This window comes from Taudactylus pleione, unplaced genomic scaffold, assembly GCF_031769625.1.
Source record: "Taudactylus pleione unplaced genomic scaffold, aTauple2 ptg000502l, whole genome shotgun sequence".
Lineage (NCBI taxonomy): Eukaryota > Metazoa > Chordata > Amphibia > Anura > Myobatrachidae > Taudactylus > Taudactylus pleione.
This window is the reverse complement of record NW_028284904.1, coordinates 3,940,844-3,959,861: the sequence shown is the minus strand read 5'-3', so window position 1 is coordinate 3,959,861 and position 19,018 is coordinate 3,940,844. Positions and strand designations below refer to the sequence as shown.

The following is a 19,018-nucleotide window of genomic DNA, read 5'->3' as shown; positions in this document are numbered from 1 at the left end:
GGCACAATGTAGTGTGCAACGCGGTATGAAGTATGTGATAGCCCTCACAAGTTTGAGGTACAATGACCCTCTATACCTTAGTATGACGGAGTATAGCAGAAGAAAGGTATAGTTATAACTGACAGTATAGAAAAACAGATTAGCGCTAGCACAAGTCACATAAATATCAGAAAAGAACATTACATGTCTGCAATGGGCACTATTATCAACTACACAGACCACAGTGGCTGGTAGGATATAGTGCTATATAACTTGGCCCTTGGGAGAGACACTGGACCCAGCGATTCCCAGAGATTGCTTGCCTAAAATGGCCGCCGCACGTCTCTGAGGGTGCGGAGGGTGAAAGCGGAGCAGCCCAGGGAACACCAGCACCGCAGTGGAATGGCGCCCTGCGCTGGGGGAGGGGCTGCAGGGAGAGCACCTTATCCTCTTAGCTGACGTCAACCACCAAGTCCCCTGGCCTTAATAATATGAGTCTGCGCCAGTATGTTAATGCACCGGTGGTCTAGTGTAGTAGGTGAGGCAGCGTCCGCATCATCGCCTCCGGTCTGTCTCCTGAGACCGGAGGCAAGACGACACTGATACGTGGGTCCCCGCGAATGGCGGGGCCTTACCTGTTCCCTTGATTCCGGGCTGCAGTCTGGGGGTCCAGGGAGCTTGCTAGCTAGTCCCCCTCGGATCCCCACTGAGAGTACCTAGCGCAGGCTTGGTATCACGGCTCCGCGGAGGGGTGATGGGGTGGCAGCACAGACGTCCGGAGAACAGTCTGGAGCTGCTTACCCTTCTGGTAGATCTAAAAATTAAATAAATCAAAAAAATAAAAGCTTGGGCTGCATAAGGCAGCCCCCTGTTATTATGGTGGTCCAGTTCCTTGCCGGACACCAACGAAACTGAAGTGCCCTCAAGCTGTGGGGAGGGTATAGGGGGAAGGACCGGAGCATCCTGGGATTGAAAAACTTTGCTGTTGGTGTCCGGTCCTCCAGGTCCCACCTACACCCCAATGTCTCCCTGTAGAGCCCTATGGACCCTGAAGAAGACATATGCCTATTTATTCACAAAGAAGCATACACCATGCTCTTGTTCCCAAAATCAGAACATATCTGGCAGTAAAATTAAACCAGTATCTTTCCTGATAAATTTCTACTGATTGTCGACTAGCAAATAAAATAAAAAAAGCATGAAAACATATTAAAACAAAATCTACTTTTATCAGAGAGTCTCCACATCTAATTGCAAATGTCTGGTAATGTTTGTGCGGGAAAATGTGTGGTAAATATTGAATACCTGTGCGTATGAGCAGAATCGGTGGCAATCACTCACCATTCTGTGGAGATTAACACGGAAATTCATGTTATCGTCATGTAGAAAAGCATTGGCATATTGGTCCTGTGCAGAGATAAAAAAAAAGTACAATGTTTTATTGCATGTAACTGGCCTCTGTGTAATCAACAATCTGTGGTTCCTTCTGACAAAAAGTGAGGAGCAGATTGGAATTTGCACTAATGTGGCACAATATATATCAATATACATATATATATATATATATATATATATATAAATATATTTTTTTTTTTATTTTTTTTAGTATTTCCTTATAAATTTATTTTTTGAAAGCTCTACTAAACTACAATGAAGGTCATATTAATATAAAAAGTCCCCACACTATTGTCCATGCGGCTGCCCATATACTAGTGATATGACCAATTTGGTGTCCATTGAGACGTGCTGCCATGAATATTGGTTCAGCCGCCATTATCTGTCATGTAGGCGACAGGTTTATTATAAATAATCTAAAGTACGCTCTATCAGCAAATATAATTAGCGCATTTAGTACAGTAACAATAGTCAAATGGCCTCTCTCGATTTTACTATATAGAAAAATATATACCTCAAGATTTCATAACTTGAAAGATGAACCGTTTTAATTACAGAGGGAAGACATTTTGTTTTGCACGCTTTAATTAACAGCCACCACTTATCCGTGGTCATTGTGACACAGACTGAGCACAAGATGGAGGCTGGTGAGGGGGAATGAGAACTGGGAAATGAATGGCCATATAAACCACAGCAGTGATGAGAGAAATAGTTGTCTGAGAACAGTTTTGAACAACATCCATACAAAACGCACAGCCAACCGCAGCCAATAACAGACCAACATTAGCATCTCAAATGATCAAACAATGCCCTATGAGCAAAAGGACACCCGACTTTGGCAGGTGGGAGTTTGGAGCAGCAACCTCTGAAGCGAAGGACAAACAGCTTCACGTGTAATAAGCTGCTAGCTGCTTCTCATTTGTGTAAGAAGCTGGCCCCCTTGTTGGGGTACCGTGGGGCATTAGACACAGTAGATAAGGGAGATTATATCACTGATTTTAGTTTTAGACATTCGCCAATAGCGTGCTAGGCAACAACCTAGAATTATCTAATGGAAGCTCAGTCACTGCCTACTTGTAGGTATCTAGAAAAATAATTGCGCTGAACCATTGTATAGTCTAGAACAAGGTATCTCGGTAACTGCCACAGTACAAGATAAATCTTAAGGACTCTCAAGTGGTTCCATTCAAACGGCCTCATTCTCCAGCAGACGCAATGCCGATGTTTTAGCAGATCAAGCGATTATTTACCATTGTGCATGGGTGTAAGTCGCACTGCGTATGTGTCGCGATTGCATTGCGATTACGTACACACAGAGTATCCATTTGCAAAGCGACTGTCATGTGGTCAGCGTTTGGGAGAGGTAATGGGGGGGGGGTTGAGTAAATGCAGGCGTGTCTGACCGTTTCAACGCTGTTTCTTGGGCGTGCATAAACTAGCCATAGACACTACATTCGCAGCATGAGACTCTCTAAGTGTGAGGAGAGCTGCAGTGTTTGCGGCTGGGCAGACCTGCCCTACATGCTGCGTGACGGTACCGATGTATACGCAGGAGTGCGCCATTGGACGGATACGAGAAGGCAGCAGTGGGCGTCTTTATGTCGGTTATGCTTTGGCAGGCATTGGCATATTTTAGCAACTGCGATCCGTATGTGATTGCAGTTGTGCCCGCTGCTAAATCAGGCCCAAGGTAAGCATCCCAATAATAATTGGTAAATGGACAGGTGCTGCGACAACCCCAAACAGCTGTCACAACACTTAATTAATGACTCAAGTACCATTCTCTCTCTATGGTGTAACGCTCCTCCATGGCTGCATAATAGAACAAGTCAAAGATGATAAAAAGTGGTACAGTATATGATTACGAAGACCTAAAGGAGTAACTCCCAACCATTAAGTTATAAGTGATAGAACTACACCAGGACAGACAGATGGAATACTAGAAAGGCTACATATGGACAGACAGAGATTATATAAATAATTATTATAATGAGAGTTATGGTAAGAACTTACCTTTGTTAACTCTCTTTCTTCGAAGTCCATAGGGTCCACAGGGAGACCTTGGGGGTGTAAGTTGGATCTGGACCCCGGGCACCACTGAGTTAAAGCTTTTGCTCCCAGGATGCACTGGTCCATCCTTCCTATACCCCACCCCCCGAGCCAGAGGCACCTCAGTTGGTAAGTATCCAAAGGCCAGAGGAGGATAAGAGAGAAGGAAGACTGATACACACAAGAATCACACTCTCACATAGAAGGAGACGGGAAATCGGTGACCAGAAATGTAGCCCATATGAAGCCAGGTGCGTCAGGGCGGGTGCCCTGTGGACCCCATGGACTTCAAAGAAAGAGTTAACAAAGGTAAGTTCTTACCATAACTCATTTTTTCTTCAGGGTCCGTAGGCTCCACAGGGAGACCTTGGGATGTCCCAAAGCAGTCCTTTTAAGGGTGGGGACGCTCCTACGCTGAGAGAAGAATCCGGCGCCCAAAGGAAGCATCCTGAGAGGCTAAGGTATTAAATGTATAGAACCTAAGAAAGGTCTGAATGGAAGACCATGTGGCCATCTTACAAAGCTGAACAGCCGAGGTGCCACGGCAAGCTGCCCACGAGGGGCCCACAGACCGAGTAGAATGAGCAGTAACAGAAGACGCAACAGGCAGGCCTGTCTGTGTGTAAGCCTCTGAGATAGTCATATGAAGCCATCTGGCCAATGTTTGTTGATTGGCTGGCCATCCCTTCTTGGGAAATCCATAGATCACAAACAAGAATTCCAAAGGGAACTGGTACGGTACACAGAAATCCTGAGAGCACAAACCACATCCAATGAGGCCTCACCAGTTGAAAGTTCTGGTGACTGAAAGGCCGGTACTATAATTTCCTGTTTATAAGGAAATGAGAAACCACCTTAGGAAGAAACTCAGGATTAGTGCGAAGCACAGCCCTGTCCTGGTGAAATATCAGAAAGGGGGGACAACAGGAGAGCGCCCCCAATTCTGACACCCTCCTGGCAGTGCAATCCAGCTTGAAAGAAGGCCAGGACTCTGGAAATCCTAAACACTTGAGGATCATAGCTTCTGGTACGACTACATTGGAAATATGTACACCACACTCTGTGGTAGATCTGAGTAGAGGCTGGCTTACGCGCTCTGAGCATAGTGCTTACTACAGAGCTGGAGAATCATTTTGACCTCAGGAGGGATGTCTCAATACAGACATCCCAGGTCTGGGTAAAGGCAAGGAACTTGAGACAACAGGTCCAGACGTTGAGACAGCAGGAACAGAGTGTTGATGGAGAGACTCCGAAGATCTGAGTACCAGTGACGTTTTGGCCAAGCTGGAGTCACCAGCAGGACAATGCCTCAGTCTTGTTTGAACTTCCAAAGAACTCGAGGAAGAAGGGGACCTGGAGGGAATAGGTACACTAACTGGAAGGTCCACTTCACTGACAGAGCGTCCACCAAGGTTGTATCGGCATCTCTTGTTCTGAACTTGTACACTGGCAGTTTGTGATTGTGTCGGGAGGCCATGAGGTCCACCTCTGAGAGGTCCCATCTGTGCACTAAGAGTTGAAACACCTCTTGGAGACCATTCCCCAGGATGCATGTCGTGACGGCTGAGGAAGTCCGCTTCCCATTTGAGAACTTCCAGAAGGAATACTGCAGAGATGGCCGGGAGGTGACCCTCAGCCCATGTCAGAATGCGTGACACTTCTGTCATTGCTGCCAGACTTCGAATGCCTCCTTGATGGTCGATGTAAGCCACTTTTGTGGCAATGTCAGACTGAACCTGTACAGGTTTTCCATGAAGTATGTGATTGGCAGGGTTGATTCGACCGGTGTCCAACGGTCCTAAAAGGAGTGCGGACCGGTCACTGCACCCCTGCCCCGGAGACTGGCGTCCGTTGTTAGGATTACCCACACCGGGATCCAAAAGGGGCGACCCTTGGATAAATGAGATGTCTGTAGCCACCAAGATAGAGACAGACGCACCTCTGGAGAAAGCACCATCATCTGAGCTTTGATCCGATGGTGTAACCCATTCCACTGTGAGAGGATCAGCCTTTGCAAAGGCCTGGAATGGAACTGAGCATATTCCACCATGTCGAAGGTGGACACCATGGATCCCAGAACCTGCATTGCTGAGTGAATTGACACTCGGCGACTGTGGAGACTTCTGGGCACTCGTAGTCGAAGTGTAGAGATCTTGTCTGATGTCAGAAAGATTCTCTGATCCTGAGAATCCAGCAGGGTTCCCAGATCAATCATTCTCTGTAAGGGATTCAGGGAGGACTTTTTCCAGTTGATTAACCATCCGTGCTTGTGCAGGAAAGCAATGGTTAACTGCAGATGGCGGTGAAGCACTTCTGGGGATCCTGCTAGGAGCAGGAGGTTGTCCAGATATGGCAACAGTCGGGCACCCAGGCCACATAGGTGGGCCGCCATGGTAGCCATAAATGTAGTAAATACCTGTGGATAGTCCAAAGGGCAGAGCCTGAAATTGGAAGTGTTGCTGTATAGCAAACTGAAGATATCGCTGATGTGAGGGCGCTATAGGTACCTGTAGGTATGCATCCTGAATATCCAGAGATACCATGAAGTCCCCAGGCCCCATAGCTTGGATGATGGAGCGTAGGGTTTCCATCTTGAACCTGAGTACCCTGAGGTTGTTCAAGGATTTGAGGTTTAGGATAGGCCGATGAGACCCATTCGGCTTCTGAACCAGAAAGAGTAGAATAATAACCAGTCCCTCACAGATAGTGGGACTGGCACTATTACCCCTGCTTGCAGCAAGGACTGTATTGTAAGGCCTTGCTCAGGTCTGAAGGAGGGTCTGTGTAGAAAAAATGGTGGGGAGGCAGTCTGAGAAATGAGAGGGCGTACCCGTGAGAGACCACTTCTCTTACCCAAGCATCCGTGGTGGTTTGACACCAGCACTGGGCGAACTGAAGAAGTCGGCCTCCCACTCTAGGATATGCTAGAGGGAGGCCTGTCCAGTCAGGCTGAGGGTTTATCTTCAGGTTTTGAAGCAGGGCGCCTGGTGTTATAGGTCGGCTTGGTCCTGGGTTTGGCGGCCCTAGTGGAAGCCCACTGTCTAGGAAAGGACTAACCTTTAGGCTATCCCTGAGGATGAAAGGACTTAAATGATGTAGTCTGAGGCCTAATAGAAGTAGTTGCTGAAGGCAGAAATGTAGTTTCTGATGCTGCCAACGTGGTTACAAACTTGTCAGGGTTTGAGCCACATATGATCTCCTCATTGTAGGGTAACCCTTCAAGGCCTTTCTTGGAATCCGCATCTGCCTTCCATGAGCGTAGCCACAAGGTACGGCGGGCAGACACTGGCACGACCGAGACTCTGGAGGTTAGGAGACTGGCATCCACTGTCGCTTCTCCAATATAGGAAGCTGCATCTCGTATGTGAGCAACAAAAGACATCTGATCCATAGAAGAATCTGAGGGAAAAAAAAGTCTTCAAGTGCGTCCTATAGCTTTAGCCACCCACGCAATAGCCATGGTTGGATGGGCAACATCCCCTGAAAGAGAGTATATCGATTTCAGGCAAGCTTTCACCCTCCTATCCGTAGGATCCTTCAAGGAAGTAACCGTAGGAATAGGCAACTTAGCGCTTTTAATTAAACGCGTAACATGTGAATCTACCACAGGGGGTGTTCCCATTTTGCACAAAACAAAGAGTAATATGAGGGGAGTATGAAACCTCTTACCAGGAGATTGCCAGGATGCATCCATGAGTTCAGCTAGATGATCCGATAGAGGGAATTCTGCTGAAGCTACTTTCTGTCATTTAAACAGAGGGTGCTTGGATTTAGGGTCTGGCTCGTCATCTTCCATTAATAAGATGGATCTGACAGCTCGCACCAAAGCGGGAATAACAAATTCTGACCTACTCTCATCCTCCTCCGGAGGGGAGTCAGGGTTAGAGAGATCAGCATCTGTGACGATAACACAGGACGTGTAAAGGATTTACTGGCTAAAGGTTTCCCACCTTGCAACATGGTTTGAAAAGCATGAGATGTAGCCTCTATCAGACTCTGTTAGAGAGTACGTCTAGACCTGATGGGTGTACAGGAGGTACCTGTATCTCCTGAACCACCTGATGTGACAACCCCAAAGGGGGAACTATGTCCTGCTGTGATAGATATAGATATATATATCTATCTCCCCCCTATCAAATCCTCCTCATTTAAGCCTGCAGCCCATAACTTGCCTGATAGCTGTATGGGAGCAGATGCCTGTTAATACTCCTGCCTTTGCTAGACATAGCTGCAGAGTAAATGTCACACAATATGGCACTGGGTATAATGCAACCACCGTGTATGTAGGATACTACTAGGAAGCAATATACTGGTCCTGTCTTATGCCGGGGTAAGCTGCAGGAGCACACAGCCCAAATATGGCAACAAATGTATGTGACAAAACCTCACAAATACTTTGTTCTATAAATGTGAGGCACATGGAAAACCCCTGAATACACCTGTATGTTAAGGTAATAGTTCGAGAAAAAAACACTGGTCCTGACTGATGCTTGGATAAGCTGCAGGAGCCCACTGTCTAAGTATGCGACACACTGGTCCTGTCTGACACTATGGTAAGCTGCAGGAGCCCCTTTGCCTAAATATGGCACAGTGCAACAGTATCTCAGAAATATTATCTTTTATATATGTGAGGTAAAAGAACCACCTTACAGTAACTACACCTGTATTAGGGCAGAAATAGAGGTATAGATATATGCTGACAGTTTAGGAAACAAAGACACAGACAGGCAGCGCTAGCATAAGTCACATACAATGCAGAAAGTATACTGCAAAGTGGCACTACAATCAACTGCCCAGATTCAGTGTCTGGGAAGGCTATAGTGCTGCATACATCAACCCAAGGGAGAGGTATGCAGGGGGACTGGGCCACACGCTGGCCTGAGAGATCTGCGATTAACCACCAGAGAAAATGGCCGCCGGAGACCTCAGAGGGGGCGTGGCCACAGGAGGAAACAGCTCAGCAAAGCCAGACCGCAGGGGAAAGGTGCACTGAGCTGAGGGGAGGAGCCGCTACAACAGGGAAGGCTCACTCCCCTGGCTGAATGTTAACCCCTGGGACGCTGGCTTTCCATGCTGATACTGTCCCTGGTGGTCCAGTGGAAGTGCAGGGTATGGGGGACCTGCGACAACTTCATCGCCTCCGGTCGGTCCCCTGAGACTGGAGGCAACGACTGCTAATACTTTGTCCCCATACGTCCGACCGCAGTATGGGAAGTCCGTGGGGCCCGGCTAGTACAAACCCCGGGGTCCAGCCGAGATCCCCAGATCAGTACTGGTGTTGAGGCACCGGCAGGTGATGGAGCGGCAGCACAGACGTCCAATGGACAGTCTGTTGCTGTGCGCTCTGAAGACAGTTAAAAAAAAACTAACAAATCTTAAAATGAAATAAAATAAAATAGCTTTAGGGGCTGCTAAGTAGCCCCTCTGCGATAACAGTGACCCGACTCCGGCCGGGCACCAACACAATCTGAGGTGCCTCTGACTCGGGGGGCGGGGTATAGGAAGGATGGACTAGTGCATCCTGGGAGCAAAAGCCTTAACTGCATGTAGATAGATAGATGTATAGATAGAAATATAAACTGTTTTTTATAATATGTTAATACAATGCACAAATGTCCTTTTAGTTGGAGAAGGCTTCCACTGCTGTAGATTATAATGAAGCTGTCACTATCTCAGCTGTCTGGTCCTGTATCGTACATGCAGCATGTTTATCTTTGCAGAAAGCCAATTCACAGTCGAAGTGAACAGCAAATGACATTGGCTTTAATATGCAGGGAATCAAGTAATCAGTTATACATTCCAGATATGTAATGTTATCTTGGCTCCTTGCCGCCCTGTACTTAGCAAATGTACGGCAGAGATTGCTTTTGTGTCCAATCTTAAAGACTAATTACGTTTGACGCATTGCCTTGTTGCATTGGCTCGTTCCAGCTCATTAGCTCCTAGATCTTTGATTTAATTCTGTGCAAATCTATTTTTATCACCTGTCAACTACATTTTCTTTTCAACAATAGCCGTCTACCATTTTTTTAGCAGATTGCATGAAAATACAGAAAACATACAGTTTGCATTTGACAAACTGGATTTAGTCCTTCTCACTAACATATCTGATAAATCCCCGAAACACTGAGAAAAACCCCCACTATCATTATATTTTCCCATATTCCTCTTCCGAACAACACTTCTTTAAAGGGACTCCCACACTATGGGCCTGATTCAGAGTTGGGAATAGAGAGAGATATCTCTCAACTGATCATCTTGGTGACACCATGCTGCACTGCAGGGGGGGGGGAAGATTTATAATGTGCAGAGAGATTTAGATTTGGGAGGAGTGTTTCCAAACTGACATCTAAATTGTAGAATAATAATAAAGCTGTGCAGTATTTGTGAGTTACATGCAAAATCAGCCAGTATTTACCCCACATCTAAAAAAAGTATTTGCACCCCTTGCATTGCAATATGGTTTGTTCAGGTTCACAGTTGAGAGAGATATCTCACTGATGGTCTTGACCATCGCGACCATCTTCCTGGCTGCTCGCTATAGCTGTGGGTGGTCACCCACAGCTATACGAGCGGCCAGGAGGCCGCTCTAAAATTAAAGAAGGACGGCCCTGATTCAGAGCGAGCGCTCTGTCAGAGCGTTCGGCTCTGAATCAGGGCCTCTATTCCCAAGTCTGAATCAGGCCTTATTTCTCTATGTATTTTCACTTTTGTAGTGATGAAATGAAATCTTTCCCAACTCTGGGCCTCCTGACCACTTTCCTAGGAGTACATGTTTTAAGGATATCCATGGTTAAAGTATAGGTGATGCAATTAGTGCCTCAGTCATTTTCATACACACAACTGTGGTCAAGCGTCTGTAAGAAGGACTGGTGTTGGCTTCTGTTGGTATAATGTAAATATTGAGGAGAAGATGTATCATTGATGGCAATTATATTACAATCATCTTCCCCTGTCATCGGCGGCTTACCGGCATTTCATACAGACGCCTCTCCTGCACGGTCATGTAAAAGTCTATTCTTGCTGGGACAGCTCTTCCGCTATACCGCTGCCCCAGGTGCTGTTACTTCTGACCCAGTAGTAGAATGAACATGCATGGACATCGGGCTGCACAGGCTCAAGAGGCAGGTAGTAGTAAATCTTGCGGAAAGGGGCCCATAGGCTTCAGTAACTACCACCATCTAACATTATATACTGCACAGGTGGAGGACAGAAATATTTCTACCATACACAACCCTCTGTGGGAGGCGCAAACAATTTTGAGTTTTTGAGTCCCTTTGAGACATAAAAGAATTGGGCGCACTGTACAGGAACATAATACATATTATTAAGTCGACTCAAGATACAGAGCCACAGTAAACATTAGACCAGCCACATCTTAACCGATGGGGAAATAAAATCGCCAACCACTTAGGAGACTTGCGTGGACTGTCCACATAAATGGCTTCTAGTTAAGCCCAAAATTCTATCGCCTTAGGGAAGGCAGCGAGGTAAAATGCAGCGTCCTGAAAACATCCGATCAAACGCTGCCCAACACTGAGCCACCAGAGGAAGCTACATTCATCAGGCGTGTTTCATCTAGTGGGGCAGCTTCACCAGGGAAGTGGCGTCCATATAGTCAGTTTAATTGGTTTATCACAAAATGTAGCCATGTCACACAGATATATATGGATCTCGCCACGCAGGCACCAAAAGTGCTTCTTACAATTCAAAAAGTAACTTTGTGAGAAAAGAGCTGCAAACGTGAATAGGTACGTTCTTGGAAGGGACACATTTATATCCTGATGCAGAAGTGATTTATAGTAAGCTATACATATACACACACACACGCAACATTCATCGTAAAGTAGAAGAAAGTCAGACTTACCTCAGCGATACAAGTTAGGATGATGAGACAGAGTTTTCCACTATTAAGCCGATGTTCATCTACAAACACAGAACAGAGACAGTAATGAGTAGGACACTCCATGTATGAATACAATGGTCTCTGCACGTGCTGTTCATGGTCACACTGATGAGCAATAACGAAACAAAACTGCCTGATAAAATAATGGCCCGATTGTGTGGAAGCGCAGAATGTTAGCTTGGTAAATGCATTGATCCACGCCAAGCTTGCGCTCGCAGTGTTGGCTTTGGCCAAGGCCACATGTACAGCCTGGGGGGAAAAAAAAAGGAGGGCCAAGAGGTGGCATCACTAGAGCACATAGTTACTCTGGGCGGCCCAAACAAAAAGCTGTATCCTCTCCAGAGCACTTGTACAAAATTCTCCAACCTCAGGTGACTTTAATGTATTGACAGACAAAAAAAAAAAATGCTCTTGGCACTGAAAATGTGACTGGTCCTAAGATCAATATGGAAGCACAACAGTGAAGGTAGCCAATTTCAAGAGAAGTTAAATAACGCAGCGCTGACGTATGATCAAATAAAAGGAACTTTAATAGCTCTTTAAAAAAAAAAAAAAAAAAAAAAGACGACGATTTATCGAACACATACAAAAAAAGCAATATAAACCACCTTATGCAATAACACCACTAATTAGTAACACCATAAAAATAAAATTGTTATAATTAAACCAAATGAACCAAAGAATATCCCTTGGAAATAATAGTGATAAAGTTACTATGCTTCAATACTACGATTCAATGCGGATAACGACAGTCGTGAACCACGAATCGGGGCGCACACACTGCCAAGATCTGTACGATATATCACATAGTGTGTACCCGACTTTTGTTTCTGATTGAATAGCTCAGTCCAACAAAATTGACACCTTTGAAATCACTATACTTTGTAATCAATAATGTCCCATTTTAAAAGTAAAATTACCATTAAAAATAAAAAAGTTCCTCTATTACAACAGGCAATGCTGGAATCTGTAAAGAAAATATAATGTAAGAACATGCCGGTAAATACGGCTCTCACCATTCTCAGCAGCCCGCTGGCGGACAAGGCAGGAATCAGGTGCCAGGACTTACACTGAAAATTGCGGCTCTTTGATGAACACTAAAGCCGGTAAGCAAAACAGTAATAGCCCCAATGTTACTCACGCTTTACGCTGCAGAGTAAACCGGGTATTTGGCAATCACTATGGCTAGAAAGGCTGTAAAAAGATTGTAGCATAAAGCATGAGCCACAAAGGCTGCTATCAGAGTGAGACGGCTCTTTGGTAGTCATTATGGCCGGTATACAGATTGAAAGCAGTCTCTGTGGCTCACGCTGTAAGCTGCGGAATGGACCTGGGCAGCATTGGCACACAGGAGCTCATTCAGACCCGCTCGCTAAGATGCATACTCTCGCTGCTGCCGATGGTATGCTATGTGTATGCATTGTGTGCATACCTTAGCGAAATATCACAATGCACTCGCTCGCTGCACATAGACAGCCCAGCAGAGTGAGTGACAGGAGAAGCCTTTTGTTGGTGGTAACAGGGGCTGGCCATTAAAAACGGGGGGAGTGGAGGTGCAAACGCAGGCGTGCCTGAGCATCTCAATGGCGTTTTAGAGGCATGCGTAATTATAAGACAGCGTCATAGTACACGTCACCTGGCTTGTTTTTACACTGAAGTGCTCGCAGTGCTTATGGCAGGGTATGGTCAACCTCAAGCGCTGCTATAGCATCCGATGTACCGATGATTGCACACTCTCCCTGGACATGACGTGCACAAGTGGGCGTCTTAAAACAGGCTGGTGGGTGTCTGCATACACTATGTGATCGCTCTCTAAGAAATACTGGGCGTGGCAATGCATAGTTGTGTGATAGCACTGCCTACGCAATTTGCATACAGATCGTGTGAGCGATCGCATATAGCGAGCGGCTCGGAATCAGGTCTCCAGCAATCCAGAATAACCTCCACGTGGTGTGCAGAGGCCAATCGGAAGCTACAAAGATGATAGAATTAATGTATCAAGAGTAGGATACTTTGAAACTCCTAACGTCAGCTAGTAGCTCTTATATTTAATTATATTGTCGGAGATGTTAGAAACAGTGGGCCTGATTCAGAGACGGACGCTCTGACAGAGTGCTCGCTCTGAATCAGGACCGGACCTCTGGTTTTTTGAACGGCTTCCTGGCCTCCTAGCTGTGGGTGACCACCCACAGCTATAGCGAGCGGCCATGATGATGGTCGCGATGGTCAAGACCATCGCGACCATCAGGTTTGCGACGAGACCCTTGTGGTAGGGTCTCGGTGCCGCAAGCCCAAGAGTGCTTTCGGCTCAAACAGAGCCGGAATCTCTCCACTGACATCACTTGTGATGTCAGTGGGGCCGGCCCCAGACGGTAGGCGTTCCCATGGGAACGCCTGCGTCTGGGCAGCCACGCCCCCGGCCCGCCCACCAAAGGGGGCGTGCTGTCACTCAACATCGACAGCACGCCCCCTTTGGTACGAGACCCGGAGCGACGGTTTGCCCATCACTATCCGGGTCTCGCGCATGCGCACTGGGCCACCATCGACCCGCTTGCGAGCGCATAGCGCTTGCGAGAGGGTCTTAATCAGGCCCTGTGTGTCCAAGGTGAATTCCAGGAAAACAGTTATTTGTCTCAATAATAGTGGTCCACAGTACTGACACGTTTCTTCGGACCCAGACAATTTTTATCAAAAGAAGACTTTATAGTTTTGGCTTGTACAAAGCCCTCCTGCAACTTTTACTAGTGATTCTGCCTTTTCTCGTGATCATCCTTCCATGCCTTTCAGACATGTCTGTATATCATCAGACAGCGTAGGTTATGTTTCATAGCTCGCAATCTAACTCACAGTTCTCTGTATTGGATACCATTATAACACAGGAAAGCTTTGAGTCATATCAGAGCATAAAAAGTTAAAATTGACATCAATAAAACAATATAGAATTCTGGTTAAAAGCATTGACGTAATCCAGAAAGATTACAAAGCATTACGAAAGTTGCATATAAGCATGTACAAGCCAATACATTCATCTGAGTTGGAGGGAGCCATTCAACACAGAACAGAGCTATACAGCCGGGTACACACTGAAGCGATGTCGGGACGATGTACCGTTTCGTAACGACATATCGCCTGCATTGCTCAGTATGTACGCATGTTTGCGCTCTCCCGCGACGGTCGCCAGGTTTGATGTGCTGCACATCAAACCTGGCGATATCGCTAATGGCCAGTGAAGTGTTAATGAAGGACGGAAGGGTGATCGAAACGTCGTTCATTAAAGTCGCCCAGTGTGGACGCACAATCACTGCAGATGGGCATTCGTTCCGATATAGGAACGAATGCCCGTCGCTCCAGTCTTATCATTAAGGGTCTGACAAGCTTGTCCTAAACAATGGAACGATGATGTGGTCCTACTAACAGAAGCTTTAAAGAAGGTATGGCAGGTACAAAAAAAATCAATGATTAAAAGACTTTGGCAGTAATGTAGTATACAGATAAATCACATACAGCAGAACGCTGATGTGTCACCCTAGTCACAGAGTTGTGACTAGATGACACGGTCTGTCAGAGGAATCACAGTACAATGGAGCTCTGCTCATCGGCGGCTGGCCGTGTGTTCAGCATGACTGCGAGCGTGACAGATACGTCGTGGCGCACAAACCCCAGCGTTTACCTTTTGTGTCCTGCATGACAAGGGAGCTGTATTTCAGGAAGGTAATGAGCAGATTACTCGTTTGTACATCAGCATCCAGGGGCAGTTCCGTCGGGCTGATCACTGCAATAAATAAATACAAAGAATAAATGGTTTACTTCTTATTAAAGGGAAGGATTCAAAACACGATTACGTTGTGGCTATTGCAGAAATTGGGCGCTAAGGCACACGACTAATTGATTTGCTGGCTGTATCGATATTGATTATTATGACAAATTGTACACGAGAGGGGTTATTTGAAGTGTGGAAATCCAATGCAGGGTGTGTGATTATTGTATCGCAAGAAATGACATTCTAGGCTTTCATCCATGTACTGCACAGTAAGGGAGTACGCTAATTTCAGGTTACATAAGGGAAACGCAAAGCCTAATTCGGTAAGTAAGACCAGCACCATCCTATGGATGGAAACATTCAGCCTACAATTGGAAGCACCACTTTAAGGGGGTCATTCAGACCCACTCGCAAGCGGCAGTACGCTCGCAAATGGGTCGATGTTCCCCACTGCACATGCGCACGACGGAGGGAGCTCCGTCGTGCGCATGCGCGAGACCCGGCGAGCGACGGGCTTTCCATCGCTCGGGGTCTCGCACCAAAGGGGGCATGCTGTCGATGTTGATTGACAGCACACCCCCTTTGGTGGGCGTGCCGGGGGCGTGCCTGTCAGACGGAGGCGTTCCCATGGGAACGCCTACCGTCTGAAGCCGGCCCCACTGACATCACTCGTGATGTCAGTGGGAGTGATTTTGGCTCTGATAGAGCCAAAATCACTCCAGGGCTTGTGGCTGGGAAACCCGACCGCAGGGTTTCCCTCGCAAGTCCGATTGTCGCAATGGTCAAGACTATCGCGACCATCTTTTTGCACGCTCATATATGCTGTGGGTGGTGACCTACAGCTATACGAGCGTCCAGGAGGACGCTCCATTTTAATGGAGGAGGGCCCTGATTCAGAGCGAGCGCTCTGGTCAGAGCGTCCGGCTCTGAATCAGGCCCTAAATAAGTAACGAAGACAGAAACCAGTGGAAATAGTGGAAATGCCAGGTTAACTATAACAGTCAGCCTAAATAAGTAAATGAGAGAATCATCGGCAAAATGAGATAATACAACAAATTCTGCTTCTAATAAATGAATAAACGCCACCCGCAGCAAATATGTAAAATACTAGAATAATTATGCCTAAATAAGGAAGGAAAGCAGTAGCCTAAATAATACAAATGCCAGTGTAAATAACTGCATATGAAAACTGCCAGCCTAACCAACATAATAAAAGAAACCGCATATTAAATAAATGACTCATGGAAATGCCAGCCAAAGTGGGTGAGAGCCTGAATGTGCCCACTCTGATGATGCCATGATATTAGTAGAGATATGACAATTCTATGTACGGCAGACAAAAGAAAACTGAGCCGAACGTTTCCACATTTAAAAAAAAAAAAAAAAGATCATTCAAAAATATCTTCAGCCAAGTCTGGAGACTGATTGCTCAGGACTTGTAAACAACGGTCTCGCTGTGTGTGGGCAGACTGATCGGAGTCACCTCCTTTGTGTGCGTGCTACACGTGTCCTCACTCGCCTTTGCTGCAGTTGCGTCAAAAAGTCCCTCTTGGTCCTGTGAGACTCTCCTAGCGCCGGGAGTCTTTTTCGCATCTTTTTTTATAGAAAATTAGTCTAAATCGCAACGCGATGCGACTAGGACGCACCAGGACACTGTCCAGCAATCGACCATCAATCAGCATGTGAAGTGCTACGATGCAGTGGCCGCAGCTTTTTTTCCACGCCAAGTCAGCCGCACACAGATATACATGTGTCACATATCAAATCAATTAGCACAGTCTCCCGGTGTGTCCTAGTTGCATTGCATCTTAGAGGTATTTTCGGGCAAAAATAGACGACCGATGCCAGCAGTTGCACGGGGCTTGAAGGCTCACGCACACCAGGCATATCACGCTGGCATGGCGTATTGAGGCAAGATGAGCAAGAACACATCTGTATCTACTGTATTTCATATTTATCAGACTTAAGCTGGGTACACACTGCACAAGATATAGGCCAAGCCATATTTAGTTGGTTGGTCCGATTAGCACAGTGTGTACAACAGCTGCATCCGGGGCCGATTATCGGTTTGATCGGGTCATCCGATTGGGACTGCTGCACGACATTGATCGGTAAACGGTGAGCTGACATCATGTACATTTTGTAGTGTGTACATAGGGCCTGATTCAGAGCCGCTCGCTCTGAATCAGGGCTGGGCTTTTTTTTTTTTTTTTTTTTGGAGCGGCCTCTTGGCCGCTCCCATAGCTGTGGGTGACCTCGCCCACAGCTATAGCGAGCAGCCATGATGATGGTCGCGATGGTCAAGACCATCGGGCTTGCGACGAGACCTATGTGGTATGGTCTCGTTCATCGCAAGCCCCAGAGAGCTTTCGGCTCTAACAGGCGTTCTCATTGGAACACCTCTGTCTGGGCAGCCACCCCCCCCTCCCTGCCCACCCACCAAAGGGGGCGAGCTGTCACTCAACATCGACAGCACGCCCCCTTTGGTACGAGACCCGGAGCGACGGATTGTCCGTCGCTAGCCGGGTCTCGCGCATGCGCACGGCGGAGCCGGCTCCGTCGTGCGCATGCGCTGTGGGCCACCATTGACCCGGTTGCGAGCGCTCAGCGCTTGCGACTGGGTCTGAATCAGGCCCAGAGATCGATCCGACACAGTTCTTTGGATACATTCATTGTTCAGATAGGAACGATGATCGAGAAGTGTGCACACTGGACATTGGACGTTCTTGTGATCGTTTTAGCTCTCAGTAAAAAAATAAAATTGTGGGTCTGTCAGGTGTATAACTAGAATTATGCTGGGTACACACCAGACAATGTGTGTTCCCATCGATGGTAGATGCGTCTGGACGATATATCAGCTAGTCCGTACACACTGCATTATCTGGTGAATGACCTTCCGATAGGTCATTCACCCACTGCATCCACCTTGATAAAGACCTAAGCCAGTTGAAACGAGTTGGTGAATGTTCTGGTGCTGCGGCCATCCTCACCGGGTGAAGTTACTGCTCCATAGGGAGAGCATTAATTCCCCTATATGTGTGTGATATTGTACCCATCATCATAAAATGTTTTCTATGGTACGCGGCCATTGTTTTTACTTTTATTGATTAAAATAAATATTTTTGGTTTTACACTATATGTGTCTCCCCTACTTTGTCTTTCATATGTCGAATCGGTGGTATTACGGACACAGAGGGGTAATAGTGTTGAAAACGAGGAGAAACCAGGAGATTGTGACATATACACATATATAGATTTTTATTTACAAGCTTTCCAAAGGACTGCGGAATCGTGAATTTTACTATTGACTGTGAGGAGGATCCATTCTGCTGGATTGTCGTTTGAAGTCTTTCTGACCTCCAGAGGGGGTTTTGACTATTATTATTATCAGTTATTTATATAGCGCACACTTACTCAGCCATTCACATCAATCCCTGCCCCAATGGCGCTTACAATCTATATTCCCTACCACATGCTCACACACAGACACACTAGGGTTAATTTTTGTTTAAGGCCAATTAACCTACTTGTATATTTTTGGAGTGTGGGAGGAAACCGGAGTACCCGGAGGAAACCCACGCAAGCACAGGGAGAATATACAAACTCCACACAGTTGGAGCCGTAGTGGGTATTGAACCCACGACCTCAGCGCTGTGAGGCAGTAATGCTAACCATTACACCGTCTGTGCTGACCTATGGTGTATTGTACCCTATGAGTGCGCTTGAAACCATTATCTGTCTTATATTATCTGGTGTATGACCGATCGAGAAGTCATTCTCCCGCTGTATCCAGATCCATGGTATTGGCAGTCAGCTCTTCAGATCGGCCTGCTCCTGCAAGCAGATCTGCAGATGCGACGAACGACGCGCAGAAGTGAACAATAGTGCGTGTACACTGGACGGTTTGTCATTCACATACGTCCCAAAAT

At 46.6% G+C, this 19,018-nt stretch overlaps 1 protein-coding gene across 5 annotated transcripts in view; it reads right to left on the bottom strand.

Moving 5' to 3' along the window:
• The window catches only part of ARMH3 (armadillo like helical domain containing 3), a 154,842-nt gene that overhangs the window by 79,998 nt on the left and 55,826 nt on the right, over nucleotides 1-19,018 (bottom strand). For all 5 annotated transcript variants that reach the window (XM_088449983.1, XM_088449982.1, XM_088449984.1 and 2 more), the window contains 3 exons: nucleotides 15,000-15,101; nucleotides 11,291-11,349; nucleotides 1,321-1,386 (listed from right to left, as the gene is read on the bottom strand). In XM_088449983.1, the coding sequence (XP_088306109.1) occupies nucleotides 1,321-1,386; nucleotides 11,291-11,349; nucleotides 15,000-15,101 (227 nt within the window). The remainder of the gene's footprint in view (nucleotides 1-1,320; nucleotides 1,387-11,290; nucleotides 11,350-14,999; nucleotides 15,102-19,018) is intronic.